The 21,854-nt window shown below is 37.4% G+C and overlaps 1 protein-coding gene, 1 long non-coding RNA gene and 1 pseudogene across 4 annotated transcripts; 1 reads left to right on the top strand and 2 right to left on the bottom strand.

The window, feature by feature from the left end:
• Positions 1 to 4,086: 4,086 nt before the first annotated feature.
• LOC146905637 (uncharacterized) lies at positions 4,087 to 4,659 on the bottom strand. The gene has a single exon (XM_085728593.1). The coding sequence runs from the start codon at positions 4,657 to 4,659 to the stop codon at positions 4,087 to 4,089; it is 573 nt and encodes a 190-aa protein (XP_085584719.1).
• Positions 4,660 to 6,794: 2,135 nt separating this feature from the next.
• Positions 6,795 to 9,059, top strand: LOC146905638 (uncharacterized). 2 transcript variants are annotated; one of them, XR_015020708.1, is made up of 3 exons: positions 6,795 to 7,408; positions 7,524 to 7,820; positions 8,442 to 9,059. It is a non-coding gene; the product is annotated as an uncharacterized LOC146905638 (long non-coding RNA). The 2 variants fall into 2 exon arrangements; XR_015020709.1 differs by having other exon boundaries at positions 7,267 to 7,408; positions 7,590 to 7,820.
• Positions 9,060 to 9,803: 744 nt separating this feature from the next.
• Positions 9,804 to 13,014, bottom strand: LOC146905639 (putative UDP-glucuronate:xylan alpha-glucuronosyltransferase 3; annotated as a pseudogene). The gene is made up of 5 exons (XR_015020124.1): positions 12,661 to 13,014; positions 11,458 to 11,664; positions 10,715 to 11,034; positions 10,613 to 10,631; positions 9,804 to 10,528 (listed from the first exon to the last, which is right to left on the bottom strand). The product of XR_015020124.1 is annotated as a putative UDP-glucuronate:xylan alpha-glucuronosyltransferase 3 (transcript).
• Positions 13,015 to 21,854: the final 8,840 nt, after the last annotated feature.

A 21,854-nucleotide genomic window follows, 5' to 3' on the forward strand; every position in this document is an offset into this window, starting at 1 on the left:
CCATCCATGACTCGAAATCTTCTGTAAGAAAAATCAATTCTTCTTGTTCAATGCTCGGTTGTTTCAAAGTTTCTTGGATCACTGATCTATTATTTCCTGGTCGCTTAGTGCTAGCCAACTTAGCCAACAAATCTGCTCTACTGTTCTGCTCTCTAGGTACATGTAATAATTTGAAACTTACAAACTTTTGAGTTAAGTTTCTGACTCTCTCAAGATACATCAAGAGTTGAGGATCCTTTGTTTGGAAATTTCTTGTGACCTGTCCGAAGACTAGTTGGGAGTCACTCTTTGCCTCAAGCTCCTTAACTCCTACTTCGAGAGCTAAACGCATTCCGGCCAACAAAGCTTCATACTCAGCTTGGTTGTTACTTGCTTTGAACTCAAACCTCAAAGATTGCTCTATCAATACTCCGTCTGGTGCTTCCAATGCCACTCCTGCCCCACTTCCTTTAAGGTTGGATGAACCGTCAACCGACTACACCCACTTAGCTGCCTCCATGTTTCCTTTTTCTGTAGTCATTTCTACCAGGAAATCTGCCAGAACTTGCGCTTTTATTGCACCCCTTGGTTCGAAAGCAATGTCAAACTCAGACAACTCTACCGACCAAGCTACCATCCTTCCTTCCAGGTCCGGCTTTTGCAGTACTTGCCGCACGGGTTGATCGGTCCGAACTATTATGGTATGACTTTGAAAGTAAGGCCTCAACTTCCTAGCTGACGATATTAGAGCTAATGCCACCTTTTCAATCTTCTGGTATCGTACTTCCGCTCCATGGAGCACTTTGCTAGTAAAGTACACTGGCTTTTGCTCCTTCCCTACTTCTTGAACTAACACTGAGCTGTATGCATTCTCAGATACTGCCAAGTAGAGTATCCGGGGATTGCCTAGCTTAGGTTTCACAAGGATGAGAGGGGTTGTCAAAAATTCTTTTAGCTTTTGAAACGCTCCTTGTAACACCCACAACGTGGCACAATAACAGTGGCGGAGCCAGGCCGGCCCCGGACTTAAGCGGGATGAGTCGGACCACCGGGCTGTTACAGGATGACCCCACGTTGATAGGAGGAACCGAATCACATCGGAATGAGATGGATCCGGAGGCCGTGTAGGTATGAGACTACATGGTTGAAGGAAGGCTTATAAGAATTGTTAGGTACTACCCATATCAACAAGATGCATCTTCTTTTCGGGAGCTCAATCCATAGGAACTCCACAGTTAAGCATGCTTGGCTTGGAGTAGTACTAGGATGGGTGACCTAATGGGAAGTTTCCCGGTAAGCATGTGAGTGAGGACAAAGCATGCTGAAAAGACTCGTGTTGGTTTGTGGGGTTAGTCGGCAATCCTGTAATCAGTCTGGGATGTTACACTTGGTATCAGAGCAGACCTCTCCCAGTACGGTGTGGTTCGGGGACGAACCAGGCGGAAGCTGGTGGGCATGTAACACCCACAACGTGGCACAGTAACAGTGGCGGAGCCAGGCCGGCCCCGAACTTAAGCGGGATGAGTCGGACCACCGGGCTGTTACAGGATGACCCCACGTTGATAGGAGGAACCGAATCACATCGGAATGAGAGGGATCCGGAGGCCGTGTAGGTATGGGACTACATGGTTGAAGGAAGGCTTATAAGAATTGTTAGGTACTACCCATATCAACAAGATGCATCTTCTTTTCGGGAGCTCAATCCATAGGAACTCCACAGTTAAGCGTGCTTGGCTTGGAGTAGTACTAGGATGGGTGACCTAATGGGAAGTTTCCCGGTAAGCATGTGAGTGAGGACAAAGCATGCTGAAAAGACTCGTGTTGGTTTGTGGGGTTAGTCGGCAATCCTGTAAGCAGTCTGGGATGTTACACTCCTTCACACTCTTCTGTCCAGCAAAACTTTTCATTTTTTCGAAGCAATTGGAAAAAGGGTAGGTTTTTATAAGCTGAGCATGCCAGGAACCTTGTGAGCGAAGCAATCCTCCCAGTTAGTTTTTGTACCTCCTTCGCATCAGCTGGGCTCATCATATCCATGATGGCCTTGCACTTTTCTGGATTGATCTCTATTCCCCTATTAGTTAGCATGAAGCCTAAAAAATTTCCTGCTTGTACTCCAAATGAGCATTTCTCCGGATTCAGCTTGATATTGTGCCTCCTAAGCAAGTCGAATACCTTGTAGAGACTTCCTTGATGATCCTCTTCTTTTGTCGATTTCACCACCATGTCATCTACATACACCTCGATTGTCTTGCCTATCTCACTCTTGAAGACTTTATCCACCAATCTTTGAAAAGTTGCCCCAGCATTCCTCAACCCAAACGGCATAACTTTGTAACAGTAGTTAGCCTTGTCTGTCATAAAAGCTGTCTTTTCTTCATCCTCTGGGTGCATTCGAATTTGGTTGTAGCCCGAATAAGCGTCCATGAAGCTGAGAAGGTCATACCCTGAGGCATTATCTACCAGTTGATCTACACTCGACAACGGATAAGCATCTTTGGGACACACCTTGTTTAGATCAGTGTAGTCCGTGCACATTCTCCATTTTCCTGAAGGCTTCTTCACCATCACCACGTTGGCCAACCAGGTCGGGTACTTCACCTCTCTAATAAATTTTGGTTTTACCAGTTTGTGAGTCTCCTCTTGTACTGCATTTTGTTTCTCCATACTCATCTTACGCTTTCTTTGTTGTACAACTCTCGCCATTGGATCAATGGCTAACCGATGACATATGAAATTTGGGTCTATTCCCAGCATGTCCTTGGCTGACCATGCAAACACATCCAGGTTTCTCCTTAGTGTACATTTCAGCTCCTCTTCCATCTCTTTTGACAAGGTCGTGCCAATCCTGACCTTCTTGCACGGCTCTTCCCCCACCTGTACTTCCTTCACCTCCTCTGCCGGCCTTGGGTGCCATTCCTTCTCATCCTTGCTAAAACTTCTTGGGTCCAGGTCCAGGAAGTTACAACGCAGGTCCTCAGGTGTCTTTCTCCTTTCAGCTCCTTTGTTTCTCAAACTATCCTCATAGCATTTTCTGGCAGCGATTTGATCTCCTCTGACAACTCCCACACAACCGTTTTCCAGCGGATACTTCATACACAAGTGTGCGGTCGAGGTAACTGCTTCCAAGCCATTCAACGCTGGTCTTCCTAAAATGATATTATATGAGGATCGTGCATCAACCACAATGTATTTTACCACTATAGTTTTTGCATTCTCCCCCTCCCCAAATGTGGTACGTAAGTCTACGTATCCAATGATTTCGACGGATTCTCCCGCGAATCCCAGCAGAGATCCTCGGTGCTCCCTCATAACTTCTTTGGGAAGATCTAGCTTTTTGAATACTTCCCAAAACAACACATTCGCCGAGCTACCGGTGTCCACCATTGTACGTTTAATTTGGAAACCCGCCATGGATACGGAGATGACCAGAGGATCGTCGTCATGAGGATACAGTTCTTCAAAATCTTTGAAGGTAAAAGCTAATTGAGGGTGCTCTTTAAAAGCATACACTCCCACCATATTGCAAGATTGGTTGGACCGTGAATATCTTCTTCTGGCCGAGCTAGTAGATCCCCCTCAAGAAAATCCCCCCGCTATGGTGTTGACCGTGCCTCTGTTGTTCCTTTCGTGCCATCCTTCAACTTCTTTGTCCTGAATCTTCTCCTTTCCACGACCTCGCTTCGGGGATCGACTTGAATCTCTACTAGGAGCAGCCTTTTTGTCATGGTAGCCTCCACTCCTTCCTTGAACGTAGCGCCTAAGGTGACCCTCTTGTATCAACTTTTCAATGTGAATTCTAAGGGTACGATAGTTTTTAGTATCGTGTCCTTGGGTGCGATGGTACTCACACCACAATCCTGCTTCACTCCCCATAGGACGAGGGTTTGGAGGCGGTCGCTTGATAATCTGAGTGTTCATAACCTCCTCGAGTATTTGAGCTCTTCTTTTGTTCAGAGGAGTGAAATTTTCTTCCCATGGGTTTCTTCTGGTAGGGACTTCACGTTCTGGTCGGCCTCCTCGATCCAGTTGGGCACCTCTTGAGAACCTTTCTCCCCCTAGCCTTTTCATCACTCCTTCTCGACGATCCTCGTTAGCTCGGTCTCTGCTTCATATCTCTCTGGATCCTTTCTCTCGTGTTATTTGCTCAGCTTCGATGTGCTTCTCCGCCCTCATCCGAATCTCATTCATGGAATGTGCCTTGCGCAACGTCAAAGCTTCACTAAAAGCTCCAGAGTTCAGACCCTTCTCAAATGCCATAACAAAAATATCCTCATTCGGCTCCATCACCATGAGAGTGGCGCTGTTGAACCGAGCCAGATAGTCCTTCAAGGATTGTGTGGGGCGCTGGCGGATGTCAAACAAATCTGCCAATAGGAAAGGCTTCACGGTATTTGCTGCGAATTGGGCAATGAAACGAGTGGCCAGGTCCTCAAAGTTTGTGATTGATCTGGCAGGCAGCCCTGCAATCCACTTATGTGCTACACCCTTCAAGGTCCCAGCAAAGATTTTACAGCTTAATGCATCATCAGCTCCGCTTATGAACATCTGCGTTTGGAAAGTCGAGATGTGACTATGTGGGTCACTCGTCCCATCGTACGAGTCAATGGTGGGTTCCGGAAAGTAACGAGGGATTTCCACCGTTTGTATTTCCGTTGAGAATGGTTGGAACACCTTAGGCATCAATCTGGTGGTTTCAGCTCCAGTCACATTGTTTCTCAAGAGCTCAAGCTGCTCCCTCAACTCCCTCTCTCTTTAGCCTCCATCTGATGTCTGAGCTCGCGCTTTCGATCTTCCAGTTGTTGCTTCAGCTCGGCCTCCCGAGCAAGGGCTTCCGCCTGCAGACGTTGATGTTCGTCATTTTGTCTCTGTTGCTCGACATTCCGCTCTTGAAGCTCACGCACTGCCTCGAGCAGCTGAGCTAGTTGGGGGTTGGCGTCGTTTTCCAGCTCGGATCCGGACGAGGTCCGGGTTTGTCCGCGTCTTAACATGATGATAGGTTTGTTGAAAATGGAGCTAGGTCGTTGGAAAGTTTTACCGTAGCCCCACGGTGGGCGCCAATGTTCACGTATGTAAACAAATTAATTACAATAGGTGAGCTACTCAGTGAAACATCCTAGGAGGAGTCTCAAGAGCACTCTTAAGAAGTAAAGGAATAATACACTGTTTTCACTGCTTAGAATCTATTCCATCAAACATTCAAGTGTTCCCCTTTTATAGTCCTCAAAGTGTTGGTTTAATGGGCCTTTCTCTGATCATTCAAGGCCCATTGAGTTGTGATCCAGAGCCTTCTATTGGTTGTCTGCTTTAAGTACGGCCGCGCGTGGACTAGGAAGCGACTCATCCGTACTAGGCGCATGGAGTTGAGACGCGATGATCGTCCATACGTGACATGTGGAATTAAGTTAAGAGGAGATGAGCTGGCTGGCTTGACTTGAACAATCAGACCAGTGTTGACTGAAGGCGTACTGAGCTGGCTGGCTTGACTTGAACAATCAGACCAGTGTTGACTGAAGGCGTACTGAGATGACTGGCTTGACTTGACAATCAAATGGGAATGGTCTAACCATACCAGTCCACAGTCCACCAAGAGTCAAGCCTGTTAAGGCGTAGACGTTTGTTCTTTAACCCGATCGATCCGTGCTAGTCCAACTCATAATATGACATGTATCTTATATTTACTAAAGCTTAATTGGTGAGCTATTGTTTAACCTAATTTTTCCCTCCCTAATCATCCTCTTAATGGTTAATGACATTTCTGCTCCTAATGTTTTCCAATACACTTCAATCTGAATTTTATGTTTTCCCTCCCACCATTTTCTATATTGCCACGCCATATCAGATCATGGTGCTCCATTTAATTGTTTTGTTCCAATGCAAAAGTATTGTTCCAATTCAATTGACCATTTAAATGCTCATTCTATTTCCCATGCATATATTTATTGTACTTCATGTTGTTCCCTTTTTCTCCCATCACTTAATCAGGAAACATATTGAGAACATCACGCTCTTCTTCCTAATCACGTTATTCTTCTCCTCTTTCCACGAATTACTTCTTTTCCTCTTTCACTGTGCAGATCAACCATGCTCTTTTCTCCACACCCTTTTCTCTCCATCGCCTCTCACCATCGTCTCAACCCTTTCAGCATATCACTGTGCATAGAAAAAGAGAACCATTTTCGCTCTCCTTAATTCGATTTAAAGAAGCCCTTAAACACTAATCGCAATAGGTTTAATTTGTACTTTCATTCACCATTTTTTTATTTTAGTTTTTTTTTAAAAAAAAATTGAGATTTCTTTTCCAGTTATGTTGAGTTGCCCTTTGCATTATTATTTTTTGGGATGTGATTGTTCAAGGTTTTAACTTGAGAATATGAAAATAATATGGTTTTGTTTAAGACCTAAAGGTAATGGATATTTTGATTCAATTATTTATTGTGCATATGTGTTGCGTTTTTAGTTTGTTTTATTGATGATGTAGAGTTCGTTGATCCAGATCTTGGTCATTTCAAGATGTGATGCAACATGTACTTGGTTATGCAATATGTTACTATGATATGATCAATTGCATGTAAAAATGTATTGATGTTCAAATATAGTATCAGTTCTACTACTCTTTGTATATGTAATATAGGAGTAGATTATGGATAGGACACATACTTCTTTTTGTGCAGAGACTAAGCGTGCATATAAATATAGAGTCCTGATAGGTATACCACCATTGGTGGCAATACCACTCCTACACCCACATAAAAAAATGACATGTGGCAATGTGGGCCCCACACTCCACTAATTGTCTCTCTTTTCCTTTTTCCTTCACCCTCTCTTCTCATCGTGGCCCTATGTTTCTATCGCCGCTGGTGTTATTCGCTTCGATCTCTTTCCTTCACCCTCTCTATGGTTGAGTTTGTCACATGTGTGTGTAAAGATATGACTTATCGATAGATCTAAAATTCTAGATTCAATTTCATTCAATTTTTATTAGTGATTTATCAATTTTAAATAATTGTTAAAAATATATATTAAAAAAAGGGATCTTGAGTTCTGTGTGTTGTTGGATTATGGTACTGTGTTTGTGTTTTGATAATCTACACAAAGCCTTCTAAGTGTGTTAATGTTGGGTTATATTGCATGCCATATGTTTGAGGAAATGCATCTGTTAAGATTTGTTGAGAAATGCATCTGCTAAGATTTGTAAATTACTTTAGTGTCTGAAATTGCATAGGCTAAATAATATACGTGATTGTTTAATGTATTTCAACATCTTAGTTGACAAGTAATTGGTATACCAGAATTAAACATTCATTGGAGTTATGTAGAGAAAATTGAAAGAGCTGGTGATAACTCCTCTGCTGCCCAATCAAACGTGCTTCTATGCCCTGTTCTCTTAACTCACAGTGCTCTTATTTGGTCACTATGGTTCATCATTCAAGTAAGCATATGCATTATATAATTCATATCGTATAGTATTACATTAATATTAACATATGTGTCCATATTTATTATGAATGAACAATAAGTTATTTTGTTTTATTTGTTAATTTCAGGCAGATATGAGCAAGAATTATTTAGCTATTCAAGCTAGTAAAATGTACTTAATTTTTCGATAGTAGGTCGATAAACAAAGGCATTTCCGTGTTTTTTACATTAGCGATGTCGACATTTTCGTGTCAGTGTCGTGTCAGGTGTCCGTGTTGGAGTCCGTGCTTCATATCATATTGTATAATTTCATGGACCATTGAGATAAGAGGGCCTCTTTATGTCTCTGTATTTACCCCCTTGCAGCTTATCCTCACAACTTTTATTAGCTGGGCTTTTCTTCGGGAGAAACTATATGTTGAAATGTAAGCAATTTAATTGATTAATTAGTTAATTAGATACTACCTATCATTTATCTAATTATTTAGTACTAATTATGGTCTATATTAATTTGAAAATCCTATAGTGCATTAGGGCCTCTGCTGATATGGTCCAATTTTGTGAAAATAAAACAGTTGGTAACTGTTAGAGAGTAAAAGAAGATACTTGAGGTTGCAACTTCAATTACAGCATTTTGTTATGTCCATCTCCAGTAATGGCACATCTGATGGTTGTTGAATATGAACTTGTAGATTTAACACTCTTTCAAGTTAATACAGCGTGGACCAAACAAGCACTAAAATTACTCATAAATATATGGAAAATGCTTGTTGGTATGAAGACTAACAAGCTCGACTAGCGACGGATATGTTTTAGCCGACCCTTAGATGAAACACGGCACTTTTATTTTCTCTATCATGTATTGTATTTCAACATTTGTTATGTGTCATCAGTTTGTCGTGGGTATATAAGTCTTGCAATATATGCTTCTGATTGTTATCATTTTGTTGTCCATAGATATGTTCCAGTGATATTATGCCTTTCTTTTACTTGCAGTTGCTCTACATTGGTTACTGGTTATTGATGCTTGTTTTACTTTATTGTAGGCATTAGAGGAAGTTGAAAAGAATTTCGTAACAATGAGAACTATGCTTTCTGGAGATGGAGAATCAGAACCGAATTTAGATCAGGTTTCACAGCTTGTGGAGGAAATCTGCAAGGAGGATGTTCTTACTCTTCTAATTCACAAGTTGCCTATACTTGGATGGGAAGTAAGATTCAGATACACTACACTATCATATGCATGCAGTTGACTTAACTGGTTGCTCATCGTGGGTGCATGAATTTTGATACAAGCTAGAAAGGATTTAGTCCACTGTTGGACAATATTGTTGAAGTCTGAAAAATTTGGTGAAGGATTGCATTCGTAGTTATTTTTAGTTTGTGAAGGTTCGGGTATCCACATGATGAAGATCATCAAATGTATCAGATGATGAAGATCACCAAGCATCAACCGTGTTCACTCGAATAAAAGACAAGTCAAGAAATCGTGTCAAGAGCAGGGTTCTTGGAACACCGTGGGTGAAGAGTGATACGAGGAAGAATAAAAATAGTGTAGTGGCGTAATCAAAATTTAATGTAAATTTTTTTATGCTCTTTTAAATTTACCAGGACCATGTTAAACCTATATTATTAATGAAACATAATATGTTGTTAGTTACTAACTTTCTTGAACAATACTATAGTATGGTACTCACTAAGTTTGTAATGTCAAATGAGATTGTAAAACATGTTATTTATGGTTGGAAATGCTTTTAGTGCAGTGATCAAATGAGATTATGCGTTCGATTTGCCTAAAACGAAATTATTTACATCTGGGAAATATAAACTAGCCAAATATATGGTCTGTATGACCACTATTTTTTTTCATAAATTAGAACTTGTCTGCCCTTAGGCGTGATAAACTTGCCGATTGTAAAACAGATTATTTATGATTGGAAATGCTTTTAGTGCAGTGATCAAATGAGATTATGCGTTCGATTTGCCTAAAACGAAATTATTTACATCTGGGAAATATAAACTAGCCAAATATATGGTCTGTATGACCACATTTTTACACATGCGTGACCACTATTTTTTCATAAATTAGAACTTGTCCGTCTTTAGGCGTGATAAACTTGCCGATTGTAAAACAGGTTATTTATGGTTGGAAATGCTTTTAGAATGTCAAAGGCGTAACCATTTTTTCGTAAATTAGAATGTCTCACGACTAGTTTTAAACACATGAAAGAAAGAAAAAAACATGGTTACGCCTTTGTAAAATTGTTGTTACACACTTCAAATATTTGGTTATACATAATTTTCCTATGAAAACAATATTATTTTAAGGCGAGTTATCACTGAAATATCAAAAGTGATAAAATGTAGTGAAAACAATATCATTTTAAGGCATTTTAAGGCGATATATGTATTCGAGTTTAAACTATTTACTCATATCATTTACATGGTGGAATAAGTGCTTCAAACAATAAAACTAAATAAGTTAGCCATATCATATACATGGCCGACTTAGTACATCACATAATAAAATAAAATTCAAAAAATTGAACGTAGTTGCTTGAAGTTGATTCTTCTGAGCTTGACTCGGATTTTTTATTGTAGGATACAATCTCATTAATGTGATCCATAAGTAGTTGAAATGTGCAATTCGATGGCTCAACCACCATTACACCTGAGTTGAACAGTGTAGCATTGTTTCCTATGGCTGATATTTCAGACATCTCAAAAAGGAAATCAATATTTCTGAGTATAAGAAGGTCGGTGTCGATGAAAATGATTTTGTCGTAATCTGTTAACTGCCAGAGACGAAATTTGCTGTAGTTCCACTCGTTATATTCCTCTGGTTCTGCCTTTGGATTCCTGATTCTTTGAATTGTATGGATCTTCCATCCAGCTGCTGCCAACCCACTCCTGTGATAATCACTTATCGTTTCATCAACCAGAATCACGAGTTCACGCGTTGAACCAGACATTCGAATACTTTGAGCTACAGTGATGGCTCCACAAACGTATATATGTGCAGAGTGCAGGATTGTTGCATAAGCTTCTCGGTGTGCCCTTTCCGAGTGAAAATTTTCTGTTAAAGGTAAGAGAGTTAGTCTCTGATTAATATATCGAGTTAACTCCATGTATACTGGAAATTCAAAGGAAATGAAATAATACGCTTTCAAGAGCCATATTGGCTTCATGGAACGCACTAAGATTAAAATGTACTAACCTAAGACATGGTTTTTATGCTTAAATATGCCAGAAAATAAGATTCAATTAATTTTAAAGTTCATGCTTTCTCTGACATTAAGCAATAAATCTATTGATATGCTATAAGGTAATCGGTTAGTGTTGGACAAGTAGGAAACTCATACTCTTCTTCTTCATCGATCCATTCTGGATACAAGTCTTCCCACGTGATGTTACTAGAAGCATAGTTCAGGCGAAGGACTACACGCTTCTGGTACTAGTTGCTTCCAGTGGTCAATCTCACTGTCATTGAAGTTTAATAAGCCAACACCCTGATATGTATCCTTATCCTTCAAATTTTCCAGAACATTAGTTATTTGGTTCTAGTCAATATTTAGAAATGATGCATAACGCGGATCAGTTCCATCGAGCTCCCCTTTCCAGTTGTTTACAAATGTAGGCCTGCAACCCAAAGAATAAAATATCCATAATAAGATACAAAGAGAAGTAAGTAAATGAAAATCACTCTTTACTGTTTGGACAAATCAATTGTCATTCAGTGTTGTCAATCGCGAATCACGGAAAACAGCGGTTTGTTCAAATTTGTTACGCTACAAAGCTATAGCTCCACTATTTGACAACACTGCTGTCATTGTATTACAAAGTTAGGATACAAGACATAATCTAAGGAAAGGATGCATTCATTGAAGAATTGTATTTGTAAGTAAGGAGACAGATACATTCTAACAAGGGTAAATTAATGCTCCATGCTTAAGGGATGGATGATATTTATGAAAAAGAATCCATGAGCAAACTGCGTCTTTCAAGACCAAATTTAGAAATGAAACTAATACAATGATATGAAGCAAGGAAATTTAGGCATACCGTGATATTGAGTTTGATATATGATCAGTATTATAAACAGCTGGAGGATGGAAAATTGTAAGCAAAGTTCCCAAGATAATAATAACCAAAATAATTTTCCAATTTGGCTTGCAATTTATACTCCTATCTTGGAATGGAATATGTGATGCTTTCTCAACATCTTTAAAATCCTTATTTTTTTGAGACATTCTCTTGGTAGTATCTTCACTGCATCCAATAGAGAGGAAAAATATCAAATACTCCCTCCGTCACGGAATAACTGACCCATTTTCTAAAAAAAAGTGTCCCAAAATAACTGACCCATTTCAATTTTCAATACAACTTTCATCATTCCCAATACAATATAACACTAAATAATACTACTTTTATCATTCCCAATACAATATATTCCACTTTCCCCTTTATTTATACATTTTTCTTAATCTGTGTGAAATGAGCCAAGGGGTCAAATAAATTGGGACGGAGGGAGTACTTTATATCTCTGAGAGTCCAAACAGCAACAAAAGAAGCAGATGTAAAGTGAGCTTTAAGACAATGTTCAATTATGTGTCTTCATCAACAAAGTTCAATTATGTGTCTTCATTAACAAATACATATAAGCTAGCTATAAGCATCTACGTAAGGACGGGCAATTTCAGCATTGTTAATAATAATTTGGATACCAGAAAAGAAAACAGAATCCCAAATGATTAAGACAACAATGCCCATGTCCCTAATAAACTCGGTCTTCTAAACCGTTATATTCTTGGGTAATTGATTCAGAATCTCTTCGAATTGAATCTAAATCAATTGACAGAATCTCAGCCTCTTCAGAATCTCTATGACACTATTTAACAGCTTTGTTCTTGCATCATAGCACTATTTAGAACAAATATGTATTTTCCATGCTTATTAATACTATTCGGACCAATCTCAAGATACATTCAATGAAACAACCTCATTCAAAGTTGAAAGTTAGTTGATTTCCACTTACTACAAAATGCCAAATGCAAATTAACTTTGGCATAAGGTTCCAAATTTATATATAAATGAAAATTAAACAAAGAAAGCAAGACTGACAATGAAAAGCATTTAGCATCTAAATCTCAAATTGCTACAAAGGATTTTAAGATTCTCAACCAACTAAAACTTTCTAAAATAGCTCTTATATCTAATAAGGACTTCTATCAATGATTTCGTTTCAAAAGCATGCCTTAACTGTACCTGAAAGTAATATAGTCTACAAAAAGGAAATTCAATGTTTGTCGAATATCAAATGAATTTTCACGTACGTAACACAAAAGAAGATAAAATCTCAAAACCTGTGGGTACTTCATGCGAGGAAGCAGTGGCTCGGGCAAGTTTGCAGGGAAGAAAGCATGCTCATCTGGGCTTGTATATCTTCCCACCTAATTTCAAACGGAAGCCAAGTTGAAAGGAAGAAGAAGAGTGAGAAGTAGCTTGAAGTTGAAGAGGGCGAAGAAAGTTGTGGTGATTACGAAGAAAAATGGTGGGTTTGGAAGGAACATGAGAAATGGGTTTGGTTGGTAGTGGGAACGACCGAAGTGAGTGAGAGGCAGAGTGAGAGGGAGAAGAAAGGGAGATCTAAGAGAGAGAAGAGTGTGAGAAAGAGAAAGTTGTGTGAAATTTCAAAAATACCCATGCCACATAAGGGGTGTATGGAAGAGTGGTATGGAAAGGGGTGTTCACCAATCTTTTTCCTAAATATATTAGAGATGAGCAACACTGAAATGTCTCAAAGGCCTCGTAAAGGAGCTACAGAAGGATGATGATGTGACGCCTAGTCCAGAGGCTCTAGATGATGTTGTTTACATCATCTTAGGTTATTCTCTAGATATGGAAGAAGATAGAAACCAAGTTAAGAAACACAATGGTCTACCAACAGTAGCATCGAATCAGGATAGGGCATTACTCAACAACATGGGAAACCTGAAGAAATTTGATGCTATAAACATTTCAGACACTGAAGATGATTGTTCTAAACTCAAGAAAAGAACAATCACAACTAAAACCTTCTTGCGCCATGCTCCAGATAACAAGAGGCAAAACACCAACAAAGGAAAGCTACCATGTGTGGTACCTGATGTAGAGCAATTTTATGGTAAAGAGTCTGATGCCTTTAACAAACATTTTTCAAATGACTATAGAAGAGGATTTAACTCAAAGGTTAATATTTATTTAATATATCTATTTCATGTATTTCATTCATGGTTAAATGTTAAATGAATTTTTTTTTTTGTTCATTTCCTGATTTGTGGTTTTATATTGAAGGAAATGATAACAAGTTCGGCAAACATGTCAAGAAGGTTATCTTTTACTCCTTCAGCTGGTGAAGGTTCAAAATCCAATAGGAGGTTATAACATATCTCAAAACCGGTCCATCTCCAAAAACTACTACTGTCAAAAGACGTTCACTAGCTAGTCGAGGTATGAGAGGTGTTGCTATTGCTATTGGAAAATCAAATTCTTTTAGAAACAACATTGTGGGAGTTGTTGGATGATAACGCTAAATTTTTGAAGTTGTGGAAATTCGATCCTATGGCTTACAGATATTCACTTTCGAGAAGCATTATTAAACTTGATCTTCCTTTTAGTTTATCTGAGTATGATGGAGTTAATGAAACAAACAAAGAATTGAATCCTGATTTTGTCTACTAGATGGAATGCGACATATATGATGCTTGAAAGTGCTATTACGTATCTGCGTGCATTCATTAACTTAAGCTACAATGACAATAACTACAGGATTTGTCCAAGCATTGAAGAGTGGGAAAGAGCGGAGAAGTTGTGTAGTTTCTTGGCCCCATTTTATAATGTCACAAATTTGATTTATGGTTCATCTTACACAACCTCAAACTTATACTTCATGCAAGCTGCACTCATAGAGATGGAATTGAATGCAAATTTGAATAGTCAAGATGTGATGATCAAGGAGATGGCAATATCGATGAAACAGAAGTTTGCTAAGTATTGAAATAATTATTATGTCATTCTTTCACTTGCAAATGTTCTTGACCCAACATCAAAGATGGACTTTGTGAACTTTTGCTTCAAGAAACTTTACCCAAGTGATTATGAAGATAAGGTAAAACAAGTGAAGGAGGATTTGTATCACCTCTTTAATGCATACAGAAATAACATGGTTGCAACAAACACATCTTTAGCTAGTTCATCAAGAAACATTCATTGTCACTTATCATCAAACCAACCATTGAACAAGACATCATTCATGAAAGAAAGCTTTAGTAATTTAATTTATATTGTTACATTACTTTAATTTACTATTTATTCCTAATTTGAAATATTTTTCAATGTGATCTAATTCATTGTCATGTGATGTTGCTTGATGGGGTTTCTCTACTGCTTTAGTAATAGTAATTTAATTTATATTGTTACATTACTTTAATTTTCTATTTATTCCTAATTTAAAATATTTTTCCATGTCTAATTCATTGTCATGTAATGTTGCTTGATGGGATTTCTCTACTGCTTTAGTAATAGTAATTTAATTTATATTGTTACATTACTTTAATTTTAGGAATACCATCAAGAAAAAATGCAAATGGTTTCAAATGATGGCAAATCTGAACTTGAAATATATTTGGATAAAAAATGTCTTGTGGATGATGTAGATGTCCTTCAATATTGGAAGATAAATAGTGCTCGATTTCCGCAACTTGCAATAATGGCTTGCGACATTTTAAGCATTTCAATCACAATAGCGGCTTCTGAATCTATATTTAGCATTGGAGGTCCTATCTTAAATACGTATAGGAATTGCTTACTCCCTGAAACTGTTCAAGCTCTTATTTGTACATGTAATTGGTTGCAATCCAAGAGGTCGGACCTTCTGGTAAGTTGTTATTACTTATTAATAATTCTTCCACTTTTATTTGCAATTTGTATTTACATATTAGTCATTGAATTCTCGCTTTTCTTGTATTATGAATCGCATATGTGGTGGAAGTAGAAGAGATACACTTGTATGAAGAACCCAATGCTCAAAGGACTTAGAGCAAGATAAATACTTTTTAGTCATTTGAAGTGCTCAAAGGGACTCATAACATTTTAAATAGTCAGACTCATTTTGAATTGTCATTTTGAACCAAGTTCTCACTTCTCATGTATTATAATTTCTTTTGTTAATTTATGTTGAATTATCAGACTCATAATATTTTATTATTTAAGGTTGCACTTTGTAAGGTTGGTTGAATGTTAATGCCCTAGCTATTTTGTGTGGATAATATTTGATGATGTGATAGTTACTTTATGAGTTGTTTGTTTGTGTTATTGTCGTATTGATCCTTTTGGCATGTATGTGAAAAAAGAGTAGTTTTTTGTTGTACATTTCATTACTTAAAATATAAAAATAAAAAATTGAAATATGGGTCAAGCCGGCCCATCCCGCCGTTATCCCATGTAAAGGTCGGGTCGGGCTCAAATTTTATAGCCCATACATCAACTGGGGTCGGGCTGGCCCAACCCAGTTATACGCATTGGTCCATTGGGATGGGCCGAGCCGGCCCATTTTACACCTCTATTTATGATGTTTGATTTCATCAACTAATTTAAAACAGATGATTAAGAATTCTTCAAGGATGTTTGTCACTATGAGGCTTCTAATGGGGAACCATAATGAATGCAATAATGACCTCTTGCAAAAGGCCAAGGATTACCGGCAGATGATGACTATTGTGAAAGGCTGACAAAGAGGTTGAGCAATCTAGGTTCTAAACTCAATGACAGTCAAATCTTTTGTGAATGCAACTATGTAATTTATTTTGTGCATTAGGCGATATTTTTAGTGTCTTTTTTATGGAGACTTCTATGTCCATATTGCATGATACAATATTTTGAGCCAATGCTTGACTTCAATACTATATTCACTTGACATTTATATATATATATATATATATATATATATATATATATATATATATATATATATATATATATATATATATATATATATATATATATATATATATATATATATATATATATATATGTCCTTATTACTCTATACCTCAACGCATGTACTTCCACCCCTACAAATCTTCAAAAATTCCGATTTTACCCTTTATTATCTAACCACATTAATTTTTCACCCTTAACATTTTCATTTAGGATAAGTTCACTGATGTAATATTTTTCTATCCATCAAAAGTAAGTATTGTATATCGTCTCCACAGGGACTAGCGCGATATTCAAGTCATTCAACAGTCAATATTGTTCTGAGTGTATGGATTTAAAATGTTTGTTTATGTAAACCTATATAACCTATTTGACATAAAATAAATAGAGAAGAGATAGGGCTATTTCGCTTGGGGTCAGAGACACTCAACCAAGCGTAACAACTGCAATCTCACAATCAAATAACGGATTCTAGCTTTTTAAACGATATTATCACAATCACTCGACAACATCATTCGTGTCCAAATGATGTCGTGATTTCTAATGGACTATTCAAAAGTCGATTTCCCAAACTATTAAACAATCACAAAGTCGATCGGATCGTTTAATCGACAATTTCCCAATCTATTAAACGACCCAAAAGCATTAAGTTCTTGATTACAAAGTGATTATCAAAGATTAAATCCTATGTCTAGAATTAAAACTTAGATAGATTATTATTCTAACCTAGATCCAAAAGTATTTGTCAATAACATTTCAAATCTCAAATAAAGCTTTAAATGCAAGAATAATAGCAATATTGAATAAATAAGCTAGAACCATGTATTAAAAGATCAAGAGTTTACATAATGGCTTGATTGAATACCTCAAAACCCACAAGGGTAGATGTAGCTACATATGTCTATGCAAGCTTGGCAAAGGATGAAAGAAAGATGAAGATTCCATGCCTAGACTCATGATGTCTCAACAAATCTTGGGTGAATCTACTCCTAACACCTTACTTTGTGTTTCTCTCTAGAAATGTCAAACCAAATATCTCCCAAAAGTGTGCTACATGGTAACCATGGCGTGATCCCCTTTTTTCCTCCAAAATATGAATTCTCTTGTACAAGAAAGCTGCTTCCAAAACGTGTGTGGCTCCTTTCCTTTAATTTTGTGTTTTCGGGTCATTTTTGGCCAAAGTCCAATTCTCCCTTAATCATTGCCCCTTCTTTGTGGCTACACCTCCCTATTTGCTTATTCACACCAACCCATGATTTATAGGCAAGTGGCACATCAATAAAATCCATAGAAGCACAATTAAGTTTTCTTTCTTTGGTCCTATGACTACTAACTATAATAATAATAATAATAATAAAATAAACTAATTGACTCAATTAATAAATAAAACCACAATTTATTTAAAATGACTTTAAATGAAATACTAAACTAATAAAATAGCCTAAAAACTTAATTAAAAAGACTCTAAAAATGTGATATGACGGACTGTCATCATTCACCCCACATAATATTCTGTATGTATTTTTTATTTATTCCACTTATAATACCTTTCTGAAATTTTTCCAGAACCAACTATGATACATTTCCGGAATTTTTCCGAAAAAGCCATCATTTACTTTTCCGAAAAGTATACAGGAATGCTTTGTATATCCTTTCCGAAATTGTCAACCGGAAACCTTATATCATGTGTTCCGGTGCACATTTTTTTAAAGTTTTTTTGTTTTCTTATTTTTATAAAAAAGACTGTCAATTCAACTAGCTTAGTAACTTGTAAGAAAAAGGAAAAAAAAAAAAAACTAGCTTAATAACTATAGTACTTCCTAGTGATTCTTAATACAGGAAGATGCCTTTTCTTGTTGAGTTGATATTACAGAATATACTTGTATGCACATAGCTTTTTTTTTTTTTTTGAAATAGGTAACATAGTTGCTTTTTATTTTAAGGTTTAGTTGTCTAATAAAACCATAAATACTATTACTCAGGTTTAATTCTTTGCAAATTGCTACGCAAGAGCTAATATTGAAAAGAACTAACATTTGAAGTATCAGATTTTATTATACAAGAACTAATATTTAAAAGCATTCCTCTCATAACAAGAGCTTATAGACGGTAACAAATTAACAAATATATCAGGTCTTAAGAATCTGAGTAAAGATCAACAATAATTCCTAATCCCGGTATCAATTTTAACATTGCAATAATTCCCATCTTAGTTTTTTTTCTTCAAAATGTTTGAGTAAAAAATAAATAAATGCCTGAACCGGAAATCTTCACGAAACGATTCCGGGAAGAATCAACAAGAACACTTTGCACGTGTTTTCTGGGATTTCAATCGGAACAATTTGCATGGGTTTTTCAAGAATCAATGATTCGGAGATCAATTCCGGTAACCCATAAAACATCAAATCTCAATCAATGAATCTGGTAAATGATTAAGAGAACAAACACACGAAAAGGAAAGATTAAGAGAGAACACAACAAGGATTAAGAGAACACATGAACGAAGGCATACTGTTTGTTGGGAGTGGAATCACGCGAAGGATTTTCACAAGAAAGATAGGGTGAACTTCTGTCGTTTTTTTCCAGGGGAAGCGTTTTTTCCAGAAAAAAGGTGGGGTGAAAAGTGAAAGGGTGATTGTGTTACGTTTTTTTTTATAAAGGGTAAATTTGGCAGTTGGGGTGAAGGCATAAATGCAGGGGTGTGGGGTATAACTTCCATTGTTTCTAGCCGCCTGCCACTTCCTTCTCCAAACTTCAGCCCTTCAAAAGTTGTTGCTTCTACTTCTCTTTTCACTCATCCGGTTACAACCTTTGCTTCTTCTCCAATCTGTTTCATTTTGTTCTCATTCTCATATCTTATATCTGCTTCCACTGTCCTATATAACCTCTATCATAAAGCCTCGAATGGAAACTTTGTTTTTTTTATATATATAAATTAAAGGGAAAAAACTAACAAGAAAAAAAGAAGGGGGGGGGGGGGGGGGGGGGGGGAACTCTGTTTTCAGGACCTTCCGATTTTTCCGTTTAAGGACAGTTTTTTATCCATTTTTTCCAATTTTTCCACCGGTTTTCTAAAATGTTTAGGACATTAACTTCAAAAACACGACAAAGCTTAAACCAACAGAAGCGGCTTCTAGAAACACACGCTTCTTAGAGCACAAGCTACGCGAATAAATCTTCACTCAAATCTTCAAGGATTTCACGCAGAAATAAAATCTTCCACGAATGCGAAATAAAGTACTTCACCTTAAGATAAGATGTCGTACTTACTTGTCTAGGACATCTGGTACACCATCTTGCTAGAACTTTTTGTTTTAACAAAATGCAGCCAACTCACAATCAAAACCCAACAAAAAAAAGTCTTTATCAAGGACTTCCATTAAAATAGAAATTTGATTACAATGTTGTGATTACATGGACTCCTTCAATTACCCTAATTTTCGATTCCCATACAACCACAACCCCCAATCTTCAAATACCCTTTTCAAGTTGGTGTTTCTCCAAGTCTTCGAATCCTCAATCGCCCATGCAATCCTTGAAGCTCTTCCCTCGAACTCTTCTTTTCTATGTCCGGTGGTTGGATCCCCTTGAACTTGAGAAGATTAGAAAGAACCCCCAATACCCTTGGAGGTGGAATGAAATTACTCACTTCACTTTAGATCCTTGATTCCCAATCAATAATATCCTTGAAAGCAATCAACTTACCTATAACATCTATGACTGAAAGACCATAATGATTCTTAGAAAAAGTTTTTAATATGAAGAGCAATAGAAAATGAGGTTTGGAGACTCTAGAGAGAATAGGTGCAAATAATTCAGTAGTTTGAGTGTTATGAGGATATCAGTATATACAGAAAAGAGTGGCAAGTGCAAAAATTTGGCCAAAAACAACACAATGAATCCAATCATTAAATGTGAGAATCTATTCAGACAGCTAAGAACAAGGAAGCTGGGCCAAGAAGATTGATACGATTTAGACTATATTTGAATCTAATCATATTGCCCCAGATGAAGGTTGATATGATTCAAAAAACTTATAAATCGATTCAACAAGGCAAAATGCAAGACCGGAAGAAACCAATGATATGAATCAAACTAATTTGATTTGATTCATCAATTCATGAATCGATTCAAAAGGCACTAGATACATGGAGAAATGGCAGAAACATTTCATGATACGATTCTAAACCTTTTGAATCGAATCAATCAACTAGAAAATTTGTTTGGCCATGCGAAATGAAGTTTTCTACAAATAAACAACATCCTAGATAACAAGGGATCATAAGACACAATGAGGCAAATATTGCTAGGTGTGCTTTAACATGATACTAGGCTATAACAACCAATATTTAAACATCATCAAATAAAACTATCTAATGAACAACATCAAAACACAAACCTAGAGCTCTAAGCAACTTCACGGTACGGTGGTGACAAAGTCTTCACGGTGGGACGAAAGGTGCATGTAGGCATGTTAGCACTTCAATACTCAAGTCAGTGTAGGAAATGAGATGGAATGTGTGAAAAGTGTGGGAAAAGTGAATCATACCTTGGGGTGAAGCTAAGTCACACTTATATAAACGTGTGTGAGAATAACAATCTTCGTGAAGTGCGGCGCTTCATCAGGAGGCCGCTGGAAGACACGTGTACGATGTCTAATGCACGGGGGCGTGCTTAGGTGGGGTGGCTTACACTGAGGCTGGGTGTTCATCCAAGTGACGTGCATTGATCTGACAGGCTTCTTGTCCACATGTAAGTGTTGGATTGACTTTCTAGCCGGTCCAGATCAAAAACTTACGTAATATGAAGAGTTTGACTATATAAAATAACAAACAATTTCTTCCAGATCAATATAAATATAATGCTAGTAGTCATCAATATATTTAGTAACATAAAAAGAAGTCATATCTTTATTGACTCTCTACATTATTCATGGTAGGGTTCATAACGAAACAAAGACCGGACTAATCTATTATTAAAAAAAGAAAAAGTAAAAGACTAGACGAATCCATTCATTTAAACCTTTCATAATGTCTCTGTGAGCTTAGCTCAGTTGGTAAGGATAATGCATAACATATGCAAAGTCTGGGGTTTGAACCCCGGACACTAGGGCTGGAAATGAGCCGAGTCGAGTCGAACTCATCTGAGCTCGACTTGACTCGATTAGAATTGGTTCAGCTCGAAACTCGGCTCGAGTTTCAAACGAACCTTTTTTTAAACTCGAGTTCGACTCGTTTATAGTTTACGAACAACTCAGTTCGGCTCATTAGGTTCATCTTGTGGGCTTGAAAAACAATTTTTTATCAAAGAATTCAAGGACGGAACACCAAAAGACTAACCGTCCTGCTAGAGTTAAAGACCACTAATGATGAAAATGGTGGTAGTGCTTTACATTTAATGACACTTAATGTAGCGCACAGAACAACCAATATATTACACATAGAGATGCACTTCTCTTAAAACCTTATTCCCCTTCCTACTTG

This window comes from Medicago sativa, chromosome 7, assembly GCF_051527215.1.
Source record: "Medicago sativa cultivar Bolivia chromosome 7, Bolivia_mono, whole genome shotgun sequence".
NCBI classification, from domain to species: Eukaryota; Viridiplantae; Streptophyta; class Magnoliopsida; order Fabales; family Fabaceae; genus Medicago; species Medicago sativa.